Consider the following 27,853-nt stretch of genomic DNA (forward strand, 5'->3'; position numbering starts at 1 on the left):
AGTGATGGAGCTAAGCAGTGCTAACTTCTGGCCAGCGCATACTGCATACCAGCACCCACGATTCAAACTCTCTGTATGTGTTCCCGTGCAGGACTACGGTTAAAGCCAAACATCAATCACTTAGACCAGGAAGGAACCCCCTTGTTCCAGGGGAGATATTAGGCTTGTGGGCTTCAGGCTGAGGCTCTGAGCTACTCTGCTACACTAGCTAGCACTGTGCAACTTATCACCTGTAATGGGCTACATATCCCACTTTCCTATTTATGTCTGTGGTTGTTGTGTAAGTCAAGGGTTCCCAAACTGACCCCCCAAAATACTCCTTTTTGAATTGGGGCCCCCCACCCTGACAAGCACTTGGAACTGTAGGAGTTGAGGCATTACATTTAGTTTGACTCGGTTCCAAGGATAGATATTGTGAAGATAGCTGATCTACAAGCTCACAACACCTCGCAATGTGAGGTCGTTGTGAGCTTGTAGATCGTCTGTTCCCAATGAATGCTTCTTTCTCGGGTATTATGGGTAACATTTGACAATTTGGCCAATGTTTGACCATTTTTATAGAATGCTTTGTTGGTGACTTTTGACATAGTAATGGTTAAATTGTCACTTTAGAGATATGCCGATACCCTGGCGTGTATACACTCTGTTGTTGGTTTGTTTACTGTTGAGTGAGAAAACAATGTTGCACATTCATTAAGTTAATCAACTGGGGACCCCCCCAGAATAATTTGGGGACCCCCAGTTCGGGAACCATTGGTGCAAGCAATGACACAGTGAACACACACAGATTTAGCTACAACTACCTTTAGTTTATCTTTAGCCATGACTGGAATGCAGCAAACACTCCGAGAGTGCAAATGACAAGAAAGTCGGAAAATGGTCTCTCTGTGGATTCATTGTTTACTTTCAGCTGTACAGGCAGTCAACAAATCTTTGTTGTTCACACACACGCACGCAAGCACACACTCTTACACACATGCGGCAGAAGTGTGTGAGGTCTAATGTTTATCATGGTGTCTGTCAGGGTAAAGTCCTACCTGAGCCTTATCTCACACACACACACACACACACACACACACACACACACACACACACACACACACACACACACACACACACACACACACACACACACACACACACACACACACACACACACACACACACACACACACACACACACACACACACACACACACACACACACACACACACACACACACACACACACACACACACACACGATGGGCATTTGGGCATTTTCTTGTAAACACGTACTGTACACATGGAATGTTGACTGGTTAATCTTAGAGTGACGCCATAATTATTTAGACCAGTGGTTCTCAACCTGTGGGTCGAGACGCCCAGGGGGTCCCCACATGATTTGCCCCATATCTTTTCTGAGCAGGCACGCCTCTCACGCAACCAGACATGCATTAATGCTAAGACCTCGCCAACGCTTAGTGTCACAACAGGGTGTTTTAACAGAGAAACAAGCCTGTATGCATATCAATAGACCTGTACAGTAGGTGTTGAGCGACATGCGCGTGACGTGTCTAGATAAGCGACCCCCCAAAGATTGAATCACTAACCACTGCTCATACTCATTCAAGCTCGATGCGGAAGCAGTATATCTTTGGAGTGGATCGTTGCGAGTGAACAGGGATTATTTTCCGATTCTAGAGGACCCGTGGGTGTCTTTTGAATGCTCCTGGACGCTGATTCAGACGACGCATAATATTCAGCGATTTCGCTCTTTTTCATGGCAGTAAATGAGTTAAGGACTTTTAAGACCTTTTTAATACAAATAAAAAGACCATTATAGCATCAAAAGTAATCAACAAAGTACCGGTATTCTATACACAGTCAGACCCTCTTTTGAACGGCTAGCCTCCAGCAGAGCCACACCGCAAAGGCAGACATGTGACTCAGGGGAATTGGATGCCACAAGGGATTATGGGATACAGCGGCAACAGGAACTTAAGCTCAGAGTGGGCGTGGGCACCACAGCAACTAGATGAAACCATAATTATTGGTTTTTACTGGTACAACACACACCACAGGTGTCTGTTGGTGATGTGTACGGTCACACATAGTAGACATACGAGACAACAAATGTCCCTGGGCTAGAAAGCCCCAAAAAACTGCCCATATGCTGAGATTCATGCAGAAATGTGAATGAATAAGACATCGTTTCTGGCTTGAAAGATTTGGTTGTCAGCTGGAATTGCTGGATAGAGAAAATGACATTAGAGGTTCTTTCCTTAATGTGCCTTCTTTGTCTGGAAAAGGGAACTACAGTTATGCACAGAGCTTATTATTCACCAAATAGCTCGATATCTGTAGTGATAATACGATTGTATTGCGACACGCGGTGAGGCTTTAGATCTGCTATTTTTGCTATTTTTCATAAAAGGACATATATATAGGGCTAAGTAGCAAACATTTCCGTCAACAAATATGAAGACAAAGGATGGAGCCTATGAAGACCCGTTTTCATATCTTTATTTGTTCCTCTGAGAACACTTAAACCAGTAACACTGACGATACTCAAGACAACAATCTCACCATGTGAACTGTTTTTAGAGGCTTCCTATAGCCCAGGGACATTGGTGTGTGGTTATCTCTACTGCTGATCTCTTAAAGCAAAATGACACTTTGGTTTTTGGTAGTGGTTTGTCTTGCGTAGTTACCTTGTAATGATTCAACTCCAAATTTTGGTAAGATATTATCAATAGTTGCTCCATTAACTAAAAACAGTAAGAAAAAGCTAATAATTACAAAATAGGGTTAGGGACCTCACAGGTCTGCCCGCATGTTACGTTTGGAATGTCCACCATCCCACCCTCCGAATGCCCGCCCGCCATCGGTTGACCTTTTAATATACTGTAGGATACGCAAACAAAGCAGATTCTAAAGATGTATAATAATATTAAACCTGACACAGCATTTACCGGTATTTATTTTTAATGAAAGGCAAGCTGCATGATCTTATTTCTAATTCAAATGCTAGAAATAAGAAAATTAAGAAAGAAAATGTTTAATGTCCCAATCATTACCACAGGCACAGTAACTTATCTGGACTGTTTTGTATGTGTGTGTGCTCGCACGCACGCACGCACGCACACACGCGAGCACACACACACACACAAACAAGTGTAATTCTAAACCTTCCTCCTTGCTACATGAGCAAGGTGATAGAATCCACCATCACCCCTATGAATACATGTCCACCTCTATCCACATTTGAACCACTGTTGACCACCAGGGTCACCCTGGGGTGCATGCATGGTCCCTGGCCTGCCTTTTGTCCCTCTGTCTACATAATAATACATTTTAATCATAATATTTGTAAAGCATTTTATATTTCAAACTTTATAAGTCTCAAAGTGCTGCATTGCATAAAAGTTAAGAAAATATATTAAAAAAAGAAAAGTAATATAATCCAGATCAACGGTTAGAGATCCCATAGTTACGCGTGTTTTCTACATGTCTTTCAGTCCGAGTGTATTTGGAAATGCGCACCGGGTGTGTGCTCAGTGTAGTAAGTGCCTAAATCCTAATCCTAACCTCAGTAAAACTACCCTAACCCTAACCAGACCCGGTGCACATTTCTGAACGCACCCTTTGATACACTCGGACTGAAAGACCTGCAGAAAACACTCTCCCATAGTTACGCAGCTAAAAAAGGTTTAATCAGACGGCATTGGTATAGGAAATGCTTTTAAGTGGCCGGGTGCTCAGTTTAAAATGTACAGCCTACAGAAAAGAAGGAGGCTTAACGCCATAACGGCGCTGATTTTACAAAGCGGATTTTTTTCTAGTAGCAAAATTCAATTCCCCATAATATAGAATACAGATTATTATAATTTGTATCATATCCTATATGTACAGTATGTATGTATGGTATTCATGATTTCATGTATTGTATTCAGGAGCCCTTAGTAAATGATATGCGCTGCCTTTTTGTTAGTTAAGTACTGAGTTGACACTCAATAGCAGCTAACACACCCCTGCTTTTAGCCAGAGCTACTACGACACACAACACGATAACAACACATCCTGAGAGGAATGGGAGGGAAATATAGAGATATAGATATAGATATAGATATGGCGATAGAGAGAGAGAGAGAGAGAGGAGCATCAGCATCATATAACGACATGAAAGAAAAACATTAACGATGGCAATTACTATTATTCATTATTAGTATGAATTTTTTGTATCCACCCGTTTCCGTGAGAATTTACTGTAGCATTAGGTGTGGGACACATCCGGACAACAGCTGACATACAAGCTCACGTCGCGTCGCAGATGCAACCGTTGTGAGCTTGTAGATCACACTCGGCCGCGACGCCGGAACTGCCGCACACCTTCTGCGCAATGCACGATGGGACGTTGGAAACAAAGGGGTCTAATGGTTAAAAATAGTGAATGCATTACATCGGTGGTTTTCAACCCTTTTCATATCAAGGTCCATTATTGATTCAGCATTTGAGTCCGGACGGAGATTTAGCCTCTCAGACCCAAAACATGTTATATTTTTGGTGTCATTGGTTTGGATTGTGTTGACAATTCCATGCTGTATTGATGTGATACCATAGGAGAGATAACGGCCACAGGTTGATCAGATGAAGTAATATGGATGCTGAAACTCTTGAAAGTGTAAAATGAAACCAGAAATGGACCCGTAAGGTTTCACTCTCAAGAGTTAAAGATCTATAAGGGTCCATTTGGTTACCAACTCTCCATCATTTAGCTGGGGACCACCTGGAACCTAAGAACAAGGTGGTTCTGGAACCAGGTGGTTCAGGGAGCACTGGTGGCCCCAATTTGAAGCTCATCCGAGTAAAAATATTTTGTGCCCCCAAACTATATTTGTGTAGTTAAAATGATTAAAAAATATTCCAAATGTTAAACATATTTGCATGCATTTGGAAACTATCCCATCTACAAGCTTGTAGCTGTGTGCTTGTATATCTGCTATTGAATAGCCAGAGTATAAGATAACGGTAAATGTGGTTAAAATCTTAAAATGGCCCGGTTTCAACGGGTTAAACTGATTTTGATGCTAAATCAACTAATTGTGCCGGGGACCCCCCCTCCCACCACCGATCACTCCACGTGACGTGTCAATTCGTAGCCCGCATGGCTGCAGAACGGGTTCATGTTTGCTGTCTAAACAGAGAAGGTATGCAGAGCAGAAAACATACAGAGGCAACAGTCATCAGCATGTACTGAGAGAGCGTGTTAAACTAATCCACGTTATATTATTCAACATGATATTTTACTCAATATTGACCACTGGAACCCCAGTGTCAGCAATTCTGTGGCAAACATTCGGCTAAAATAGCAGAGCTAAGAGCTCACAACACGTTGCGTTGTGAGCTATTAGCTCTGCTATTTTTGGCAAAGATATTTAGTGTATAACAAAAAAATTAAAGCGTACTAGTATAGAGCCTATAGAAGAGATTTGGTGTAGAGGGGAAAGCGGGGGCTGCTTTCAATGAAGTATATGGGGTTTAAATGGTTAATGTAGCCTAACCCCAATACTGTACTCTATACAATAACTATTGTATCGCCAGATTCTTGCCACCCCAACACACACACACACACACATGCACACGCACACTTTTGTATATATTTTTCAATGTAACAACACGTTAATAACAGAATAGCTTGGGACTTGGATTCTTTACATCAGAGGTACTTGTATATCAGACTGGCAACTCACGGGCCACAGCACATAAGGCCTGTTGGATGATTTTGGGAAGGGAAAGAAAATATTCACAAACGTATGCATCTGTACAGCAGATACAGAACAGACGGCAGTCTCTCAGCTGCACCGCAGAATACTTGTGTGTACTTACAGTAACCACTTAAAAACCCTATATACTTCATTGATCAGAATCCCCCAGGGGTCTATACGGGGCCCCCTCCTTTCTTCCCCTAGTCTGCACCAAATCTCTTCACCAAACATAGCGTATCTACAAAGTACAAACTCAGTTTGCAGATCTGCTATTTTCGGTGAAGGTTCACCCCAGGATACACACCGCTAGGGTTCATGTGGTTAAGGAAACGATAGAGGTAGTTAACACCTAGTTCACCACTGAGACTGTGTGGCGCTCCACAACCCACAGTCTGTCCAGCAGTGGTGGAAAAAGTGCTCAAAAACCGAGAGCTGTGTCTCAAGTCCTTAAATTAGATCCTATTTCCTACACTTCTTTCCTATTTCCTTATATTATGTTTATCCCACCGACTGAAAATAGAACGATATCACCTGTGATGTTGTCATCAGAAATGGGACGTCTCCTCTTCTCCATTTCCTCAATAGGAGAGACTAACATACAAGCAAGGAAATAGGAACTAGGAACTAGGATTTGATTTAAGGACTTGAGACGCAGCTAATTACTTATTTTTGACGTGTTCTTTTTAAAAGCCCAGAGCAGAGCACCAACGACTTGTTTCACGTTGTATTTCAGTTTTTACACTAGATGTCGCTCTTCGCTAACGTACAAGTCAACATTTGACCCTCAGTGACGCATTGACTGGGTCATGAAGACATCTACAGCACAGAGAAGAAGTGGCATCCAGTGGACACCTTGGACACAACTAGACGACCTTGACTTCGCTGAAGACCAGGCCCTTCTTTCCCACACCCAACATCAAATGCAGGAAAAGACAAAGATGGTGTCAGCCATTTCATCACGCCTTGGCCTCAACATTCAGAGGAAAGAGCAAGGTCCTCAAGATGAACAATGACAGCGTTACCCCCAGTGGTGCATTACGTCATGCGCACGTCGCTCAACACCTACTATACAGGTCTATTGATATGCATACAGGCTTGTTTCTTTGTTAAAACCATAGACTGTATAAAATATATGGACAAAGCGAAGCCATTGCTTTCTATGCAGCGCAAATGACACAATATGGGTCCTTGGCATGGGTGTTGCCATCATAGATTGTAAAGGCACCAAAGGATGCTATTGGCTGCCAACGGTCACGTGCAACCGCAGGGATACATGGGACAGACAACAGGCGGGTGCAGGCAATCAGCGACGTGCCACAGACCCATGGTAGTGAGCTATTGTACTAGCCTGGCTTGGCCAGACTATATACTTGCAGCTAACTAACTGCAGTATATCCCCACCTTGTTTTAACATGGGTGGATTGTCTAGCTGTGCTAGGCTAGTGAGATACAGCGTGACTGACAGTTACAGCGTGACTGACTGTATTAGCGTGACTGGCTGTATTGGGGTGACTGACGGACGGATGGACGGACATGAGGTGGATGTTTTCATACTAAGTGCGACCTGAAGGCTGCAACAATATACGCCTTGTTCTGGAACCCACAAGGGAGAAGGAAGAGGGGCAGACCAAGAAACACCTGGCCAGGACCTCAACAAAGCCAGCTTATGAATCTCACATAGCAGTTCTGGATGCAAATCTGGATGTGAATCTCATGGAAATAATTACATGGTAAAAATAGTAGAAAAAGTGAGGCTGGGTGAGAGAGTTTCAGAATAGTTTCTTTGTCGCTCCGCGGCCTGGCGTCAGCGCAACTAGACAATCATAATCAGTGTGACACTGATGATGGCTTATAGCAATACCAATACAATGAATAGCAGACGATGGATCCGTGTGAGTGCTGGTGGTCCGCTTACTTGCCAGATTTTGAGACAGAAACAAGCATCAAGGTCAATGAAAACAAGCCCAAAAGAAGCAACTAGGTCCCATGATGAGCACCTTAAGTACAGTATACATCGACTATTTGAAAATAGACGATCTATAAGCTCATAACGCGCCACGATGTGACGTGTTGTGAGCTTGTATTTTCAAAAGAATCTTGAAGAACCACTGGTTTAAACATAGTTTGGAAAAAAGCCCAAAAAACTGCAACTCGCAACTAGTACCAATATTTACAAGCAACTTTACCGAAAAACAACCCCAAAGACATGGCAACATTGTCATGACCAATTGCACTCGACATTAGCTGTGTATGAGAGCTGACGCTGGGAGGGAGATTTAATTGCAACCGTGTAGCCTACATTTATAATTTGTTTAATTAGTTCTCTAATGTTTTGAATTCAAATGGTTTATTAAAAGGAAAGCCGGGGGCTAATAAAACAGCATAGTTTTAATCTCTCATCACAGATTGTGCTGTCTACAGTAGGACTGTGAGTTAACTGTAAGTTAGTTGATTTTACACTTGGTTGCATGCTGAAAATACTACAAGCTCACAAAGCATCGCAGCTTATAGATTGGCTATTTTCAGACTGCAACGCCCGAGCGTAACCAAACGTAAATTGACTTAAATTGTCTTTTAGTTCTACTGGATCCCTCCCTAACATTTTAGTCTAGTTTTTGACAAAATTGTCAATATATTTAGTCTTGGACCTATCGCCCGAGCGTAACCAAACGTAAATTGACTTAAATTGTCTTTTAGTTCTACTGGATCCCTCCCTAACATTTTAGTCTAGTTTTTGACAAAATTGTCAATATATTCAGTCTTGGACCTATTTAGTTTTTGTCACTAAAAAAAAGCTGGTTGACGAACATTTTTCATCATAGTTTTAGTCAACACAATTAACATTGGTTCAGACACGAAAACCAAAGCAGCAAATCCAAACATGACATCAAATAAAGCCTGGCTCCAATGTTCGTCCCGGATCAAATTCCAAAACACAGCTCAGCCGAGTACAGTGGGAATGTAGGCCAGTCGGACGATAAGGCTGTGGTTGTTTCACAAGCCAACAGGCAGGACACAAAGATTGTATTCCACAGAGTGAAACACCATTATATGTCTGAACAATGCAAACAGCCAAAATCTAACAAAACAAACTGAAAGTTTATTCACTAATTGTATAGATTGAATTCAGTTGAAGCTGTCTAGATCAAGCATTTAAATCCCCAAAGAGAACATCCTGTTAGTACAGTAGAAAACACAGACTTCTTATAAAGCAGAGCTTTAAGTCACAGTCGTTGTGTCATTTTGTATTTGTGTCGATCTGTAAATAATAAGACTCCTTGATTATTAATTAAAGATACATTTATATGAATATAAATATGAATTAATTAATCAATTGAAAAAGTAGGGATGTACCAAAGATGTACCTTAGCTGAAAGTCTGAAACCCGAATAAACGAAAAGGATATTTCTTTTAACAACCTTGTTGCCAAACACGAGTTTCCCCGAGTTTTGGCCGTAACTGTCCCTGTCCATTTTTTGGCATGATCGCGATCACGGAATGCATGTTTGACTCCCAGAACAGCTCTATCTTTCAAACATGGCGGCCATGTTTGTTTACATTTGAAGAAAACACTAAAGCCTCTAACTGTTGAATGCCTGAACGGATTTCCAAGCGTTTTTTTTTTTGTTTTGTTTTTTTGCAGCCATATCATATCATATCCCATTTCATCTGTAAACATGTACTTGGAGAACCTGTTGACAGGAGGAGGAGTCAATTCACTCCACATTCCATGTCTGGTTTCTGCATTCTCTCTGAATAAACATGCTTGTGTTTTAGTCAAATTAAAGGTCAATACCGGAGGATAAAAGTAGAGCATTCGGTCAATGACATCACATCCAGATCCACGTGTATTCCTGTTGCACTAAGAACAAAGCCTTATAGACCATTCATTCTCTCCTGTGTCTACACTGTCTCCCTCTCAGCTTTCCTACTGTCCCAGCTGAAGTTAGCCACACCCACAATGTCGGGTGAAAGGTAAAAGGGGAGGGCATCATTATATGATGTCATTTAAGCACCGTTTTTGGAACGGCCCTTTTGACCCACAAGGTGTCAGCCTCCAGGAAGAAACCCCAAATACAAAGGGAATACATACTTGCTCATAACAACCTAATCTAATGAAGTACTGTCAACCTCCTAGACACATGAAAACCAGAAAAGGTACAAAACTATGGCACCGCCTCTTTAAACTTGCCTACTGTCTGTCATTCCTACAGTGTCTCCCTCTCAGCTGTCCCAAGAATGAAAGGAGGGATCAGGTTGTTGAACACCCAGCCAGAGAGCAATAACACATAAAGAACTAACAGTACTTTACTATTTTCATTATTATCACATCGGCAATTCATGGGTTGCATTTGTAGTTCTAAACGGCCATGATGACCAACACAGATTTTTCTGTTTCTATTTGTCTGATTGGCACAGAACTAATGTTCTACGGCTACGCCAATCGGAACACCTGTGTTGGTCCTCATCATGGCTGCTGTAGGACATGAATAATGGCAAAATAAATCAACGTTTGGTTTTAAATGTTTTTTTTTTTTTTTCATTCTTTTTTGCCTAAATGCTGAAACGACAGCTTCAAAGAGTATGGAAGACACATGGAAATTATGATGGAATTTTGGAAATATGACTTTTCTGACATTTCATCCAGATCATGTGATAATTGTGACAGGACTATTGGAGGTCAGAGCAGAATTGTCACGCACGCACGCACGCACACATGCACACACAACATTCAAATTCACTCTCTGGAATTCACTATCGGCACAGCAGTCTCAGATCAGCACAGGACATCAAAAATGAAACTCTGCATACACACAACGAGGAAGTGACTGCCATCGACTGCCAGACAGGCGAGTGCGTGCATGCTCGCGTGCGTGCTCGCGTGCATACCTTGAAGTGGCTGGAGTTGACCCAGGTGGTGGCGATGGCGTCCACCATCTTGTCCAGCGAGGTCTGGTCGTGCTCCAGGTCGTGGGACTTCTCCTTGTCGGAGATGTAGTCGATGATCTCCTGTCCCACCTGCAGACGGCGGCCCACGTCCTTCTGCAGGACCAGCGCCAGGCAGCTCTCCATGTTGGACGCCATGATGTGGACGTCCAGGGTCTGGACGGGGGGGTCCCCTGCTCCGCCTCGATCTGACCGACCGACTGACTGCGGGGGACAACAGCTAAACAAAACTCAACTCCCCTCTGAGCGTGCGGAGGGGACACACAATGACAAAATGTAGTGTTTTTACTCCTGGGGTCTGGCCTCCCTGTGTGTTTGTGTGTGTCTGTGTTTCGTTGGTTGGTTGGTTAGTTAGCGTGTTAGCAGCCGTGCCCTGCACAGGACGGAGGCACGGATGGAGGGGTGGTGGTGGTGGAGTTGGGCGCAGGGGAGGGAGGGAATGGCTGCTATGCAGCATGTGTGTCCGGTCGGCCAGCTGGGAGGCGTAGCTTGCTTCTCCCCTGCCCACTTTCCTTCCTCCTCCGGGGAGAAGAGTCAAAGCCCAAAACCCTGTTGAGAGGAAGAGGTCAGCCGAGGTCCCGGCGGAGTCACAGCCGAAAGTGGAGAGAGACGGAGGCGGGAGACGTCTCCGCGATTAGTAATCGCCCATGTTAGCTCCCTTGGTCTGCTGCCCTGGAGAGCCCTGTGGAAGACACAACAAGAGCCACGAGACCGCCAGAGTCAGTCTTCATCAAGTCCACTCTTCTTTTACATTTACGTTTTTCACTTCATAAAGAGACAGAAGAATGAGTCTCAAGGCTCTAACAGAGTCCAGGGTGAAGAGCTATTCACTTCACCGCGTTGTAGTTTCCTAGCTATCACCTAGGCTTTGTTATCTATTTTTAGGTGATAGCTAGAAAACTACACCGCGGTGAAGTGAATAGATCATTTGATAATATTTGAAATTTGAAATTTATTTGGACACTTGAAAAAATAAACTTGAAGTACAAAGTATTTTCAGTCAGTTCTAACCAAAATGGCTATTATCCCAAAGTTTTCCTCGCAACATAATCACAAAAATATCGTCACTGTCGGGCAGAAAGTTCCAAATGTGTACGTCTTTTAGTAAAGCAAAGCCCTGCTTCACCATACAAGACTGTCACACAAAACTAGTGAAAACAGCCGATCTACAAGTAGAGATACTTGTAGATCTGCTGTTTTCACTAGTTTAGTACATTTTATAGATGATAAATACAAAACGAACGGTTTTGGACATACAAGGTTTCCACGCGACAATGACGATATGCTATAAATATAAGGTGCTGGGAGTGAAAATTATAATGTAGGGGACGGGGTGCCTCGGATTAAAAAAAATATTTATGGGGTGCCCTGAGACAAAAAAGTTTGAAAACCCCTGCAGTAGAATACTGTATGTGTGTGTGGGGGTGGGGGTGACTCCATGCAGATAAACCACGAGGACATCCCTGCAATGTTTATTTGGACATCTTGAAACAGTTCTGTGTCACATGTTTAACACTCGTTCCCTTCAAACAAGCAGCAGCTTTCTGTCTGATCAGGTACCTTCAACAACCCCGAGGCAAACACACACCACCACCACCACCACCACCACCGCTGCTGCTGTGCCTGTTTCTCAACCAGTAGGTCGGGGCCTACTGGTTGTGAGTCGCACAGCGCATCGACAGTGTCACAGACAAGGAATACATTTAATCGCTTTAAAGGGGAAGACCACCCATTTTCAATATTGAACTATGTCATTAATATACCTTAGAGGAGTTGTGTGGAAATTTAAAAAAGTTCCCCCTCTTCTGTGTTGCCTAGAACTGGAGGATTGATTTTGGGGTTTGTATTGTAAAGTACAATGTGTGATGTCATCAAGTTGTACTTTACAATACAAACCCCAAAATCAATCCTCCAGTTCTAGGCAACACAGAAGAGGGGAAACTTTTTTTTATTTCCACACAACTCCTCTAAGGTATATTAATGACATAGTTCAATATTGAAAATGGGTGGTCTTCCCCTTTAAGGACAACATCACCCAATTTCAACCTATACTCATATAATTGGTACTACTCCCTAATAGGGCATTCACCAAATATTCGAATATTCGAATATCAAAGTCACTATTCGACGTTGTTCACCGAAGTCGAATATTCGTTTTTTTTTTTTTTTTTTGTCAATGCCCCTGGTGGATGAATTTGTTGATGCTCTATACCAGGGGTTCTCAAACCTTTTTAGGTTGTGACACCCAAAATAAACATATTTGAACTGGGGACCCCCATCCTGACAAGCATTTGGAATTGTAGGTATTACATTTAATGTGACTCGGTTCCACAGATAAATATTGTGAAAATAGCAGATCTACATGCTCACAACGCCTCGCGTTGCGAGGCGTTGTGAGCATGTAGATCGGCTATTTTCACAATGTTCACCTCTTGCTTGCTAAATATTTGACAGTTTGGACAGTCCTGTCGAATATTCGACTATTCGAATACTTTGAGGTCGAATAATTCGAATACTAAAAATCACTATTTGTGAATGCCCTACTCACTAATGCTCATTATGAGAAGCATAATGTCCGTCTACTCTATACGTGTCTCAGGGGAGGGCTGTGCACAGTTCAGAAACCTGCCTATCGATGACATCATCGTTGGCATTTCAAACAAGATTCCAAACGTTTTGTATTTTGTATTGATGCAAGAACAAACTAAATGAAATAAAAGATAATCAAAGAAATTACCTAAATTAGAAAACAAATGTTTAAGAAGTTGTGATCCTCAAGCTCGCAACATGGCACAACGCGTTGTGAGCTTGGAGATCTGCTATTTTCACTCGGGCAAACATTTGATTTCTCTTTTCGTCTTTTAGGCTGTTTGGGAACCACTGTTCTGTCCGACACCAGGGTCTAACTTTGTCAGTGAAAGAGTAGGGAGACCTCATCTAATCACTGCAGATGTATGTGTTATATTAACACACTCCGTCAAAAACTAATGTTTTATTCATAAAAGCATCTTCTGGATTGCAGCTAATGTTTCATTGGATCGTGACTTCACAGTTAACACAATGTCCAGGTGAAAACTAGGGTTGCCAACCATCGTCCCTTGAAATAAACGAAAATCACCCCCTTTAGGACATTATTAGCCCTATTACGAAACTAAAAGATGTGTCCCTTATTGAAATGATAAGGGACACGCTTTATTCCTTAATTTTGGGAATCAATCAATGACACACGTCTTAGTTCAAACAGCTCTAGCTCCTTTCGGAACGCATCCCTCCGCTATGTAGCTCCGAGACAGGGACATGCTGGGCCCCTGATTCAGCCCGGGAAAAATAGTTGGAGAGGCCCTTATCGCTATAGAGAGAGATCTCTCTCTATAGCGCTGCTGCTACTCAAAGATTAGCTATTTCAGATCATGACAAGAAACAAGCCAGTGGTCCAGTTACATGAGTTATATCTTGTCGTTGTCGGGTGGAAACCTTGTATGTCTAAAACCGTTTGTTTTGTATTTATCATTTTAAAAATGATTTGACCTAGTGAAAACAGCCGATCTACAAGCACACAATGCCTTGCACCGCGAGGCGTTGTGTGCTTGTAGATCTGCTGTTTTCACTACTTTTGTGCAATGGCCTTGTATGGTGAAGCAGGGCTTTGCTTTGCGAAAAAAATTACAAATGTATAACTTGGTTTCTGCCCGACAGCGACGATTTACGTTGTTGGCCGCCCAGCCCCCCAAATGGAACGAAGGCCGACATTTTATTTTTAATTTTTTCCTAATGGCCGGCCTGGACCGGTCGGGAATGAACCGGCCGTTCGGGAGTTGTCCCGCTTTTCCCAATGGCCAGCACGTCCCTGGACACACGTCTTAGTTCAAACAGCTCTAGCTCCTTTCGGAACCCATCCCTCCGCTATGTAGCTCCGAGATGAGGTTCCTGGAAACCGTCATCCCAAATCGGAAAGTTGTGGGGAAGCTCGCAAGTTGATGATGTCATTTGTTCATGTGTCATTTATCCCTGCAGGCATTGACACTAAGGCTTGCCCACCTGCCCCCGGCAGGTGAATAAAACGTCAGGGCAGGTGAAGTTGGCTTTCAGGTTGCCCGACAGGGCAAGTACTCATTTGAGAGGAGACACAAATGTCTATAAACACAACACCAGATATCTGTCTAAACACCTGAACGTGGCCTGTGCGCTGTGTCTTCTGGTCTGTGGAATGTAAAATAAGAGCTCTATTTTTACTTTTTACTGTTGCTACATTTAAAAATATAAAATAACAAGTGTGAAACCATAGACATATTCAATCATAGCTAAAGTATTTGGTATTTGGATTTGGAGGTATTGAGGTGTGACATTTTATCGCACAGCCCCAGAACGTAAAGAAATAAGTGTTAAATTGAGCGGTAATTAAAATTGTACCTATCATTTTATAATGGACGATTTACTTCAAGTGGGCATTACCTTCGGGCAAGTAGAACATGACCTGTACTTGCCCGATGGGCAAGTGCCTCTGAGACCTTAGTGTCAACCCCTGTCCCTTTGTGGAATGCATTTTCAGGTGGGATGAAAAATGTCAGCCAGTCAGGAAAGAGTACCCATTTTTCAGCTTCAAATTTATAATGTTCCAGTTCCAATTTTGACTGCTCATTTCTTAGTGGCATCACTTCCAATTTCACTTGTTTAATCTGTATTCTGTGCAAGTTCTCTCTAATGGTTGGATAAAATAAGTATCCCAACCTTTCAAATTCATGTAATGTTTACCAAAGAGCAGGAGAGACGAGAAGACTTACTGAACAAACACTCTATACAGCAATGAGTACTAAGAATATAGAGCTATTTAATACTTATTTCAACCAAAAAAAAAAATCACACTTTTTTTTTTTACACCAAATATAAAAATAATTGCCGGTCTACAAGTCCACAGATCAGACTTGTAGATCGGCTATTTCGGCTAATGTTCCCATACAGAATAGAAATGCTGGTGTTCAAATGGTTAATATACTGTAATATACAAAAGAATGTACATATAGCGGTGTGTACAGTCAGTAAGATTTTTTTTTTTTCCCCTTGTGTCCCCATTTGAATTTCAGGTGGCTGGCAGCCATAGACTGTATAAAATATGCTGGCAGCCTGACAGTGACATGTTGGACTTTGACACTTTCACTACAATATAACTTCTTCAAAGTACTTTGTGTGAATTGCTATGCCTCAGATGTGACCATGATGTGCTGTTGTTATGAAAAAACATGCATATACCACACTAATCTTTTTTAGGAGATTGGTATTAGGAGGAAACAACAACGAACAGACAAACAGACTAAACAACCGGCCTAATCAAATAATATAAAACCATGTCAAATGCAGTTCAAAGTACAAATTTCTCAGAACAGAACCGCAAGCAAATGTCATGTTACTACAATTCAGTTCTACCGTGTCCCTGATATATTATTTAATAGTATTACAGTAAACTACATCAGTGTGACATAGTTCAGGCACACACCTACTACAGTGTCATCTTTTGACAAGCCTTGCTACACACACACACACACACACACACACACACACACACACATCCCTGCTTTGTGTCAGGTTAGCCAGGCTCCCATGGCTGCTAGCATTGGGCTGGACCAGCTGAAATAATCACCATTCACACAATAACACAATATACATGCTAACAACACCAGTTGTGTACAATGCTGTCAACAGACCAAACCCATCCATCGTGTTTCATTCTAAACATTTGGGTGCTGGTTCTACTGTAAAAGCAGACCCGGTAATACAAATCAAAATAATAATAATAATAATAATAGCTGGGAGGCTATAATAGTTCCTTCCATTGAAACGCCAGATTACAGCCACAGCAGGCAGCACAACATTACAAAGGAACATTGTGAGGATTTACTCACCACGTCAGATCCAATCTTTTTTTTTAACATACAGCTGATAGTAATATAGTCTGCTTTCAGCCTCGCCTCCCCTCTCTCTCTCTCTCTCTCCCTGTCTCTCTCACTGTCTTCTGTGTGTCTCTCTCCCCCCTCTCTCTCTCTCTGCTTGCTTGCAGGACAAGAATGGGGTGTTTCGCTGAGATCGGTGTCCTATAAATGTGCGTGACTCTGGAGGTCGCTGTGGCTTTACCTTCTCCTTTGTTTTGCTTTTTCGTTCCATTGATTGATTGAAGAATTTTTTAGAAGTTTGGAAAAGGTGCAGTTTCATGACAGTACAAATCACTGGTACAAGGTCAACTAAAAGGAGATCCTAGAAAGCACTACGGCTTATTTCCACAGGAACCACACTTTCCAACGTTCCAAAGCACTGCAGTTCCCAAAGTGGGGTCCGTGGACCCCCAGGGGTCCTATAGTTGAGGGAGTTCCAGGGGGTCCCCTGCTAAATGATAGTTAGAAACCAAAATTAACCCTTTAGGGTATGATAACTCAGAGACTCTCCAAGCTAAATTGACATTGATTTTACAATAAAAATTGGGGTCTCAGAGATAGAAATGGCATATTAAATGGGGGTAGCGGTAGCCTAATATGCATGTCAAACAGGCCCAGGGGGTCCTTGAGATTAAAAAGGTTGGAAATCTTGGGGGTCCTTGGCATATCTTTACTTTTCAAATGGTGGTCCGTGGGCTAATAGGTGTCAATTTTCAACCACTGTTCCAAAGGACCCCCCAAAAAATCATCAAGATTTTGTGCGTTGTATTTATTATGAAATACTTATTTTCAGCATGTTGTTGTTACCTAATCTGACTGGGGAAACGTTTTATCATTCTAGCATTAAAAAAACATCCGAATATTTAGTTATTATATGCCACGACGACGACTCACTATTATTTATCAACATTAATATTTACTCACATAATCGCGACAGTAAAAGCATTAAAACGGCGACCGCCGGGGTCACAGCTTCCGATAGGCTATCTATATCTGTGTAACACTACGCATGTCGTACGCATGCGCTGTAGGACTGGGGATGATGTTGGCACTTTGGGAAAATTGTCGCATGTTTGGTTTGTTCCACACTGTGGTCAGAACAGAACGGGATCCGTTCGCTTAGCACGTTGCAGATCCGGTCTTGAACGGATACGGAATCCGTCTGTGTTACTGTGTACGTGCACGCATTGTACCGGATACAGTAGGCGGGTTCAAGACCGGATCTGAGAACTCAACAGCAAATAGAAAGAGCGCTTTACTGCGGAAAGCCTGGTTATTACGCGAGATTAACACAGTGGGTCCGTGGGTTTACAGCAGGGATGTGCAACTTTTACTAAATGTTCTTTTTTTTTTGCCAATAGCTGAATCCATAAATCCACACACCGCATCATAGTGCGTGTGTGTGTGTGTACGAAGCATGATGGTGACATCTTCTGGACAAAATGAGTTCTGCACTTCTGCAGTAATTACAGCAACGCTAGTAAATATCCATACCATGATACCTGATCTCATTCTGACTCACACACAAAACACAATCCATCTATACCAGAGGTGGTGTAAAGTAATCAAGTACTGTACTTGGGTAAAAAATGATATTTTATACTTTCTTTAGCATTGGCAATTTAGGACACGTCCGGCACACCGCACTTTTATTCTACCCATGATTCTGCTTTCTGCCAATGCATTTCAATTTCTTTAGCAGAGATCCGCAAATCGATGCAAACCGCTCAATTCACATTGAAATGCATTGAGAGAATCCACCCTCATAGGTACAATAAAAGTGTGACTGACAATGCACTTCAATGGGAATGGAGTGGGTTTTTTTTTTTATGTGAGTACTTCTTCCATTTTTGTGCTCATGTAACAGGAATAGATTCATCTGAAATTTATTATTAAACATGACATCTGGTTTGTAGCATACCGACTGGTTTTTAAAGGTTATTGAGAAACAAAAAGACAATACTACAGTTTCTCTGGAGTTACTGGCTGTTTACGCATGGAAAAATTAGAATTTGAAAATGTCAGATGTTCTCTTTAAATACCAAAAACAAATGAAGTGCACAATAATCATACAACATGAGCTGCACTCATGACAGCTTCTCACACCACAAGTGAGGGCAGTTTCTACGAGCCCATAACTAGAACATGACAAGGCTTTGGCAACATCGAGTTATGATATACAATACCATCAACAATAGATATTCCCCTTCCGCCTCAGGGGTCTACTTGGGCCCCTCCTTTCCCACCATTTAGAACTTTCTTTGTTCAGCCCACTGACGTGTCGCATCACTGCGGCAACAAGTCGTGTCACCGGGTTCTCCAATAAGCTATGCTGAATCTATGGAAGAAGTCTGCTTAAATCCTAATATATCTATTAATTATGGGGTGCAACAGGTAAACCTTTTACTCGTTTCATTATACAAAATCGGGGGGGAAAAAAAGAAACTAAAGAAACTAAATCGCAATTCTACAGGCACAAAACATGACGCATTAGTAATGCGCTGCGGGCTTGCAGATTGTATTTCCGCAATTCTTTGGGCTGCATTGTTCTAACAAGTATAAAACGAGTGGCAAATTAGACTAATCTATTTAGTCGATTATTAAAAAAAAGTAATCGTTTCACGTCGATTTGTTGATGTATTTAAAAAAATACATTATCAAACAAACTGACTTCTCAATTATGTGATTAATGAAAACAAATCTATCAACACAATAATCGACAACAAAATAATCAATAGTTGCAGCCCCATTTCAGTAATTCTATGCACCATTATTTAAACCCAGCAAGACTTGTCCATATGCATATGTCATGCATGCTATAATGTCATACATGCTATAATGACTGATCACCAGCAGCTCAGCTTTTACATTTTGTGTTATTTCTTTGTTTCTTTTACACACATACCATATAATGTCTGGTAAATTATCAGGTAAGTTATGAAGTTATGACAAAATAGAAACCGCCCAAGCCTAACCCCTTTCCTTATATAATCAACACGTCCAAATAAAGGCTCGTCATGAAAAAGGAGGACTTCAAACACGTAGACATTATTGAACAGTCCAAAGTTAAAGCATCCTTTAACATACAGACGCAAACCCACATGGTTGCACACCGCCTCCGCTGAAAGAGACACAACCGATGTCCGTCATAAAAAGAGTTCACTGGGTTTCCTTCATTCCGTCACAGTCTTGTCGCCTTCTGAAGGCTCGTTGTCCTCTTCGTCGTGACTCCTTTCCCCTTCCTCCTCCTTTGAGCTATCCTGTTCCTCATCTTCGTCGCTGGAGGTCACAGCAGTCGGCATCTTGAGGACGATCTCGTCGTCCCCGTCGTCGTCACCCACCATCAACCTCCTCTTTTCCAGGACGGAAGGGGTGCAGAGCGGTGTGACATCCTGATGAAGGGAGAAGGAGAGAAGAATGTTATCCAGGGTTATTGAATGTCTGTTTTCGACTACAAGAACTAAGTGAACTGGGCTGGGCATTGCAGCGCAGTGAAACGTATTTCCAGGTATTGGATTTGTTTCCAAACACTGTGGCTCATTTCAGATAAGGTCCTCAGGAGCTGATTTTGGCCCTGCTCAAGAGGTGGTACTAACCGTCGAGTTCTTGGAACCGAGAACTTGTACATTCAAATGTTTTCGAAAATAGCATAAATAGCTGATCAGCTCTTAGATAAACTACTTATTTATAAAGTACCTCTCCGCTTCTGGCTATAATGAAAAACATAGGCGTTCAGCAAAGTTCCAGGTTTTTTCCAGTGGATTTGTTGGCACATGGGTTTAATCGCCCTGCCAATCAGAGGCAGGCGATAAGCATTACGTACCACATTACTGTCGGCACTCTTATTTGACCCCAGATCACTGACACACCTGAGGTCACTTTCAGTTGGTGCCAATGGAAAACATCTACATTCATTTTTCAGAGCTTGAACAACATACAAAAGCCAAAATCAAGCACCTTCAAGGTGCAAAGTCAGAGTATTTTCTGGCCTTTAGAACTACTGTACATTTAAATACTGGACATTTAAATTTAAGTATTTAATCTACTCAAGGGCCAGTACAAACCCTGATACTACAGTAAAAGGTAAAACAGATTGTCCTTACATTGCTACACGTAGACGCATTTATCTCATCTGATGACCTCTTCTGTGCAGCCTGGAAGGAAAAAGTATGTTAATGTTCAATGAAAGAAGGGATGAAGACAGAATGAACGAACCATCGCCTAAACTAACATCCTAAAACCACAGGTTCTTACAAATCCAGGGAAGTCGTATTCGATCCCGTGCGCTGCCAGTCTCTTGCGGAGTTTCTTCTCCTTGCGCAGCAGCTTGTCTGTCATCTTGTCCACCTCCTCCTGCGTGTGTACCTTGTTGTAACGCGCCACGGCAGGATTTGCGGGCTTTTTAAACTTCTTCATGGAACCATGAAACAACTCCTCATGAACCTTCTCCGGGGGCATCACATGACCTGAGAAACGGCAGGAGAGAGAAGAGATGTATAGGTTTAGATTTGGAGTCAACCATTGCTTTTAGCTGCACAAGCTGAAATTCTCACAGTATGAGAAGTCATGAATAGAGGAAGTCAACATAACCACAAAGGTAGTACTGACTGGGGATTAAACCGTAAATTAAATTAACATTTTAGAAAAATAATGCAAGACAATATTTTAGTGACCGTTAAGCTCATTTTATTTGTTGAGTATTGCTCTAACTGTTGTACCAATGGCGACCATGTTATGATTAATTTAGGACCCATAGCATCAAACACAACCAATAAAACCTTAAAAGTTGGTTTGTGACCAACAGCACTTGCACGACCTAGCCTGAAAAGGTCAAATACATACTTTGTTGGCTGAAACTAAAATTAAAACCAACGTAAAAATAAAGAAGAATACTCCAGAATACCAACTCTAATATTAACTAAATGAACACAAGTATGAGAACAGCAGGTAGCATAGTTGTGGCAAACATTATTAGTAGTTCATTATTTAATGTCTACAACATGTACATTCATGCAATAGTTAACAAACCAGCTGCTCGTTAACAGTTTAATGTGTGATGAAAAAACACGAGTTAACATCACCATCAACCAGTTGGATTTGTTGGCACATGGGTTTAATCGCCCTGCCAATCAGAGGCAGGCGATAAGCATTACGTACCACATTACTGTCGGCACACTTATTTGACCCCAGATCACTGACGCACCTGAGGTCACTTTCAGTTGGTGCCAATGGAAAACGCCTACAGGGCTTGAATGACTTTCAAAAGTCAAATCAATTTGATGTTAATATAACATTAACATGAAAACAAGCATAAAGGGAGAAACGCAGATTTGTATTGTATATAATCTGCAAGTAAGTAGTGCGAATGACATACAAGCTAGGGCATTCACCAAATATTCGAATATCAAAGTCACTATTCGACGTTGTTCACCGAAGTCGAATATTCACTTATTTTTCTATTGTTTTCTCTTTAGAAAATATATAGTTTATAAAGCTTGGCTAGATAGGAAGTCATAAGAATGAGTTGTCAATACCCCTTGTGGATGAATTTGTAAATGGTAAATGCTCTATACCAGGGGTTCTCAAACCTTTTTAGGCCGTGACCCCCAAAATAAACATATTTGAACTGGGGACCCCCACCCTGACAAGCACTTGGAATTGTAGGTATTACATTTAATGTGACTCGGTTCCGCAGATAAATATTGTGAAAATAGCAGATCTACATGCTCACAACGCCTCGCGGCCTCGCAACGCGAGGCGTTGTGAGCATGTAGATCGTCTATTTTCACAATGTTCGCCTCTTGCTTACTTATATTTGACAGTTTGACCAGTCCCTGTCCTGTCGAATATTCGACTATTCGAATACTTTGAGGTCGAATAATTAGAATAGTAAAAATCACTATTCGTGAATGCCCTAATACAAGCTGATATCTGTGTTCAAGGATTGTGATATGCACAGCTATGTTAATTTCATTTGCATTATATTTCAAACAGGTGTTTGGCTGTTGCAGTGTTTTCATGAAGGCTCACATTTGATCAGCCTCTCTCCCATCAGGTAGTTGTTCATGGTCTCAGCAACGATCTTGGCCACGTCGTCGCATTCATACTCGACGAAGGCGTAACCTTTACTGCCACCTGTCTGAAGATGCCAGCAGAGAAACACAGGTTAGTTCACGTGCTCAGCGCCACGCACACATCTGCAAATGTGGACTTGAGCATCTGCCCTGAACTTGTTTCCACCCATTTAGAACGGGTACACATTATTGTGTATTTTATGCTTTAACTATTGAAAAATAGCAGATATACAAGCTCGCAGCGCGGCACTCGCAGATCTGCTATTTTTGAAAAATCGTGAACATTTGAATTTTGACCCGTTTCTATAAGTGTCTTTTGAATCCTTCTAAGGTTTTCTGAAAACAACTATGTTTTTATGTCAGCAATCTGGCCAGCCATCGTCAAAGAAAGGGTCCTTTTCACTTAACTGGAGCTCAGTTAGTCTGTTCTTGAGAGACTACTATGTCAGTGGTTCTCAAACCTTTTCATGTGAAGGACCCCCAAAATGATATGTATAATTTGGCCACAAACCCACATCTCAAAATATTTAGTTCCAGGGACCACCCAGAAGCAAAATTTGAGTTACAAACGTTCGCTTGACATATATTCAAAGATTTGCACACATTTTCACGACTTTTTTCAAAAATAGCAGATCTACAAGCTCGCAGCGCGGCACTCGGTGCCGCGCTGTGAGCTGTATATCTGCTATTTTTCATTGGTTAAAGCATTCAATAATTCTAGGCCTAAATGGGTTAACGGTCTATGGATAAACATACGTATCATATTTCTCATTCAGTCAGTGATGAGTTTGTCGGCACCTGGGTTTAATCACTCTGCCAATCAACAGGCAGGCGATAAGCAAACGTACCACATTACTGTAGGCACACCTATTATGACCCCAGATCACTGATACACCTGGAGTCACTTTCAGTTGGTGCCAGAAAGGAAGTTCAAGCTGCAATCCGGAACCTATGTTAATGAATAAAGTGTTAATTTAACGTATCTGTATGGTGGAGTATGTCAATACAATATAACCAGGGGTGCACAAGTGCGCATGCGTGGTCAAAATAAATGTTGCACGGCGGGTCACACGGAATGAAGCGCTCTTGCGCACTGCACCAACATTTAATTAATAGTGTCAGTTACTAGCCCTGGTGTCACATACTGCACATGCTTCCTGTAAGTATACCTAGAGATAAAACTAGTGTTGTATTGTTGACTTGTTACAAGTGGCTCTTATTTTGACATGAGAGGAAGTCTACCAAGCTGCCATGACAAGTTATAATGATGCGGTAATGCCGTTCGAAAAGTAAACAAAACCCACGACGGATTAAAACACAAGATTTTAGCCAAAGTTCATATTTATGTATATTATATGAAATCCATGCATCTGTGACTTTAACAATGTACACACTTTGGAATTACGTTAAACTTTTGGAACCTCTGCAGCATGTAAGTAGTGATTTCATCTGTTTCATGCTGGTTAATGTAACGTGGTAGAGGAGAGATGTCCACTCAGAGCTGGAGCTAAAAAATAACGCTTACTGTGCAATTACTGTATTCCGTATTGTCAGTCTTTTCTCTGTTCTTATCAAGAAACTACTCAAGAGAGTGCGGATATTCCCTTTATTCTGACATTTGCCAGAATCTGCACCCATTTATACGAAAATACTTTTTCACTCCTGTAGAGAGCACATCTTACTATTCTCCAGACGGTAATTGAACCGGATAAGAGAGTTGTCCTTTTCTCTGTTCTCTTTATTATTAAACCGTGGGGCAGATGAATGAATGCCCTTCTTATCATCAGCTGAGCAGAAATTTGGTCTCACGCTTGAGACCCTGGTTCAAATGAAGGGTTGGATATAATCGCTACAGATTGCAGCTATTAGGTGGAATAAAATAATTTAATAGAGCTATACGTTTGTAAAACAAAATGCAAGTACACTTGAAATGAAAAAGAAATGGTAATAAATAAAATCGAATACATTCCATAAACGTAAAACACTTTAGTGAAAATCTACAAGCTCGATATGTGATGCGTTGTGAGTAGGGAAGGTCCGATCAGGTTTTTTGGAACCGATCACCGAGCACCGATCACAAAAGTTTGATCACCCGATACCGATCAATCACCGATCAAGTTATTATTTATATATTATTTATATTTTCTAAATGTTAATGTTTTAACTTTAATTAATTAATTCACTCATGAATTCATTTATATATTTGCCTTATAGTTATTTACCAGCATTACTATGTATTTATTATCATAGCAGTAACTAATTATTCCTTCAGCACTGTGGAAATCAATACCCCAAAATGGCCTCAAGTGGGCATACTGAACGGCTGGTTGATCGGATGCACCGATCGGATCGGATCGGTGAATTTACCTTTTGATCTAAACCACCGATTATCGCCGATCACGCTTTGATCGGCCTGATCAGATCCATTGCCGATTGATCGGTAACATCTCTAGTTGTGAGCTAGTAGATCTGCTATTTTCACTAGTTTGGGGCCTGCCCCTCACTGAGAACATCACATTTTCTTTTGGGTCTCGAAGGTTTGGGAACCACTTCTTTATTGTCAGTCCACATCTGGTCCACAACGAACCCGAACACATTGTGCATGAGCAGGGGCGTCACACCAAATTCTGGGCCCTGGGTACAAGGATTCACTGCGGGCCCCCCATAAATGTTAACTATTGAAAAATAGCAGATATACAAGCTCACAGCGCGCTGCGAGCTTGTATATCTGCTATTTTTGAAAAATCTGGAAAATGTGTGCAAGAAACCTATGTCAAGGACCCCCAAGATGATATGTATTTGGCCACGGACCCCGATCTCAAAATATTTAGTTCCAGGGACCCCCAGAAGCAAAATTTTAGTTAGAAATGTTCGCTTAAAAAAGACATAATGTTCAAAGATTTTCACACATTTTCACAACTTTTCAAAAATAGCAGATCTACAAGCTCGCAGCGCGGCACTCGGTGCCGCGCTGTGAGCTTGTATATCTGCTATTTTTCAATAGATAAAGTTATTAGGGCCCCTCCACCTTGGGCCCTGGTAACTCAGTTCCACTTTCCTACCCCTTGTGACGCCCCTGTGCATGGGATACAAACAGTGAAGCAAAGAGAACAACTAGAACAGCACTCTGTCGAGGTGCCAACTTGCGCCAACCCCAGTGGACAGACGGACATATGGTGTTGCCGTGTTGGTACCTTTTTACTCCTGGCCAGGCGAAGCCGATTGACGGACCCAAACTGTTGGAAGTACTTCTTGAGTTGTTCCTCGATGAGTCCATTAGGCAGATGAGCCACGTAGATCACCCCTGGATTCAGAAGGGCTCCTCCTCCCCTCTAAGAAACAAAAACACAAAGTGTCTATAATAACACTCCAGTGGAAAAACCTTGTATGTCCCAAAAAGAAAAAAAGTTTTTTTTTTTTTTGAAAACATCTTAAAATATTTAACACGGCCAACAAGGTCAGAACACCTACAAAGAAACCATAAAAAAGTTGATTGGAAATATGAGGTTTATACCTGAAAGCAAGTTTGTTTATCACAGTATATCATTGGTTGGCATATGGAGAAGATTCAATGGTTTAACTGACTTCCAAAATGGGACAGATGATGATTCCATCAATGAAGACTAATGAAACTAAGAAAAAGTATTTAGATTTTTCTGTCACATTATATTATACTACATTACATCACAGAGCCACAAACATTTATTTATTACTATTATTAGGCACCTTTAGTAATGTTACTAGTTACTTTAAAGATATAGATTTAGATTATAGATCATTTAATACAAAACATACATTAACGGATACATTTTTTAATGAAGGACTTTTACGTGTAGGCCTCATAGAGTTATAATAAGAAGGTAGGCCTACAGTACACAACAGTCATCATCAGGTTATTTCAGTAAAGAGCGTGTTTTCCACCACTGGTTAGCTTCACGTAGGTTGAAAGGCCACACGAGGCTGATTTAGTATTTTAGACTTCTAAACTAAAGACTGTGTGCCGCTCGCAGATATACAAGCTCTAAAAGCTCTCCAAACACGGCAGGATGCGGGGTGTAAGCTTGTGGATCTGCTATTTCCCATTGAATGCACGCTATGGTTTAATTAATACCAACCTTGCGTGGTCTCTTCTTCACCTCCTGGACTTTCTTCTTAAACTCTTCCTCCTGCTGTGGGTTTAAAGCCAGCAGCTCGCCGGACCCCCCTGCTTCCCCTTCAGTCATGTTAATACTTAATTAAATATACTATATACTGGTATATAATAACGATATCGCGGATGAATGATAAGAGGTTTACAGTGGCAAACAACTGTGCAACTTGTCGTCCATACAACACCACCACCACGCTGCTCTCTTCTCCTTCCGCTTTGTGTCCATGTGTTGAAAAAGAAGTCAACGATGTTTTAAATGGCAATGCCTCCTCCTGTACAGCGCCCTCTGCAGCAACGGAGAACTAACGACAAGCTGTGTCAACAAGTAGTTAGTTTAATAGTTATTGATTGATTGATTGATTGAAGGCTTTATTAGAAGTTTGCATAGGAAAATGTACAGATTCATGACGGTACAGTTCACTGGTACAAGGTCTACTAAAAGGAGATCCATGAAAAGACTAAGCTTATTTCAACAGGAAACCATTTAAGTATCTCATATAACATTGAATGACAGACAAATAGAACACAGTACTATGCAGTAGATATGTAAAGAAAAAGGGGGGGGGAAAAAGAAAAGAAAACAGTAAATCTAAACAAACAGTAAGTATATACAAGGAATATACAGTAAATCTAAACAGACAGTAAGTATGTACAAGGAATATACAAGTATACAAGTATATACAAGGAAGGGGCAGGGAGGGTAGGGCTAGGTTTTTTACCAGTTGCGAACGGCTGCTGCCTGTAAGTGGTTTTTCAGGGCAATTTTAAAGGATGCTAGTGATCCACACTCCTTTATGGCCTTCGGTAAGGCATTCCACATTTTTGTGGTATAGCAGAAGAACGAGTTAGACCCTTTCTTTGAGTTGACTCTGGGTTGAACGTGATCTGTGGCACTGCCTCTGGTGTTGTAATTATGGACATCCTTAACGTTTATAAAGTATTTTGACATTATAAAGTATTTGACAGGTACTTGGGTATCATAGTTAGTTTCATTTATTGTCCACAGTGTGG

General features: G+C 41.6%; 2 protein-coding genes across 2 annotated transcripts in view; both read right to left on the minus strand.

The window, feature by feature from the left end:
• The window catches only part of clasp1a (cytoplasmic linker associated protein 1a), a 119,183-nt gene extending 102,465 nt beyond the window's left edge, over nt 1-16,718 (minus strand). Inside the window, exons 1-2 of the mRNA XM_080753603.1 lie at nt 16,592-16,718; nt 10,638-11,376 (exon numbers count right to left, since the gene is read on the minus strand). Coding sequence (XP_080609729.1) covers nt 10,638-10,832 — 195 coding nt within the window. The 5' untranslated portion in view covers nt 10,833-11,376; nt 16,592-16,718. The remainder of the gene's footprint in view (nt 1-10,637; nt 11,377-16,591) is intronic.
• A 1,873-nt stretch (nt 16,719-18,591) lies between these two features.
• On the minus strand, nt 18,592-27,023 carry nifk (nucleolar protein interacting with the FHA domain of MKI67). The gene is made up of 6 exons (XM_080753129.1): nt 26,808-27,023; nt 25,887-26,024; nt 22,649-22,757; nt 20,873-21,084; nt 20,722-20,772; nt 18,592-20,010 (listed from the first exon to the last, which is right to left on the minus strand). The coding sequence occupies exons 1-6, from the start codon at nt 26,913-26,915 to the stop codon at nt 19,792-19,794; spliced, it is 837 nt and encodes a 278-aa protein (XP_080609255.1). The 5' UTR covers nt 26,916-27,023; the 3' UTR covers nt 18,592-19,791.
• Between the last annotated feature and the right edge of the window lie 830 nt (nt 27,024-27,853).

This window comes from Nannobrachium achirus (assembly GCF_963921795.1).
Source record: "Nannobrachium achirus genome assembly, chromosome: 22".
NCBI classification, from domain to species: domain Eukaryota; kingdom Metazoa; phylum Chordata; class Actinopteri; order Myctophiformes; family Myctophidae; genus Nannobrachium; species Nannobrachium achirus.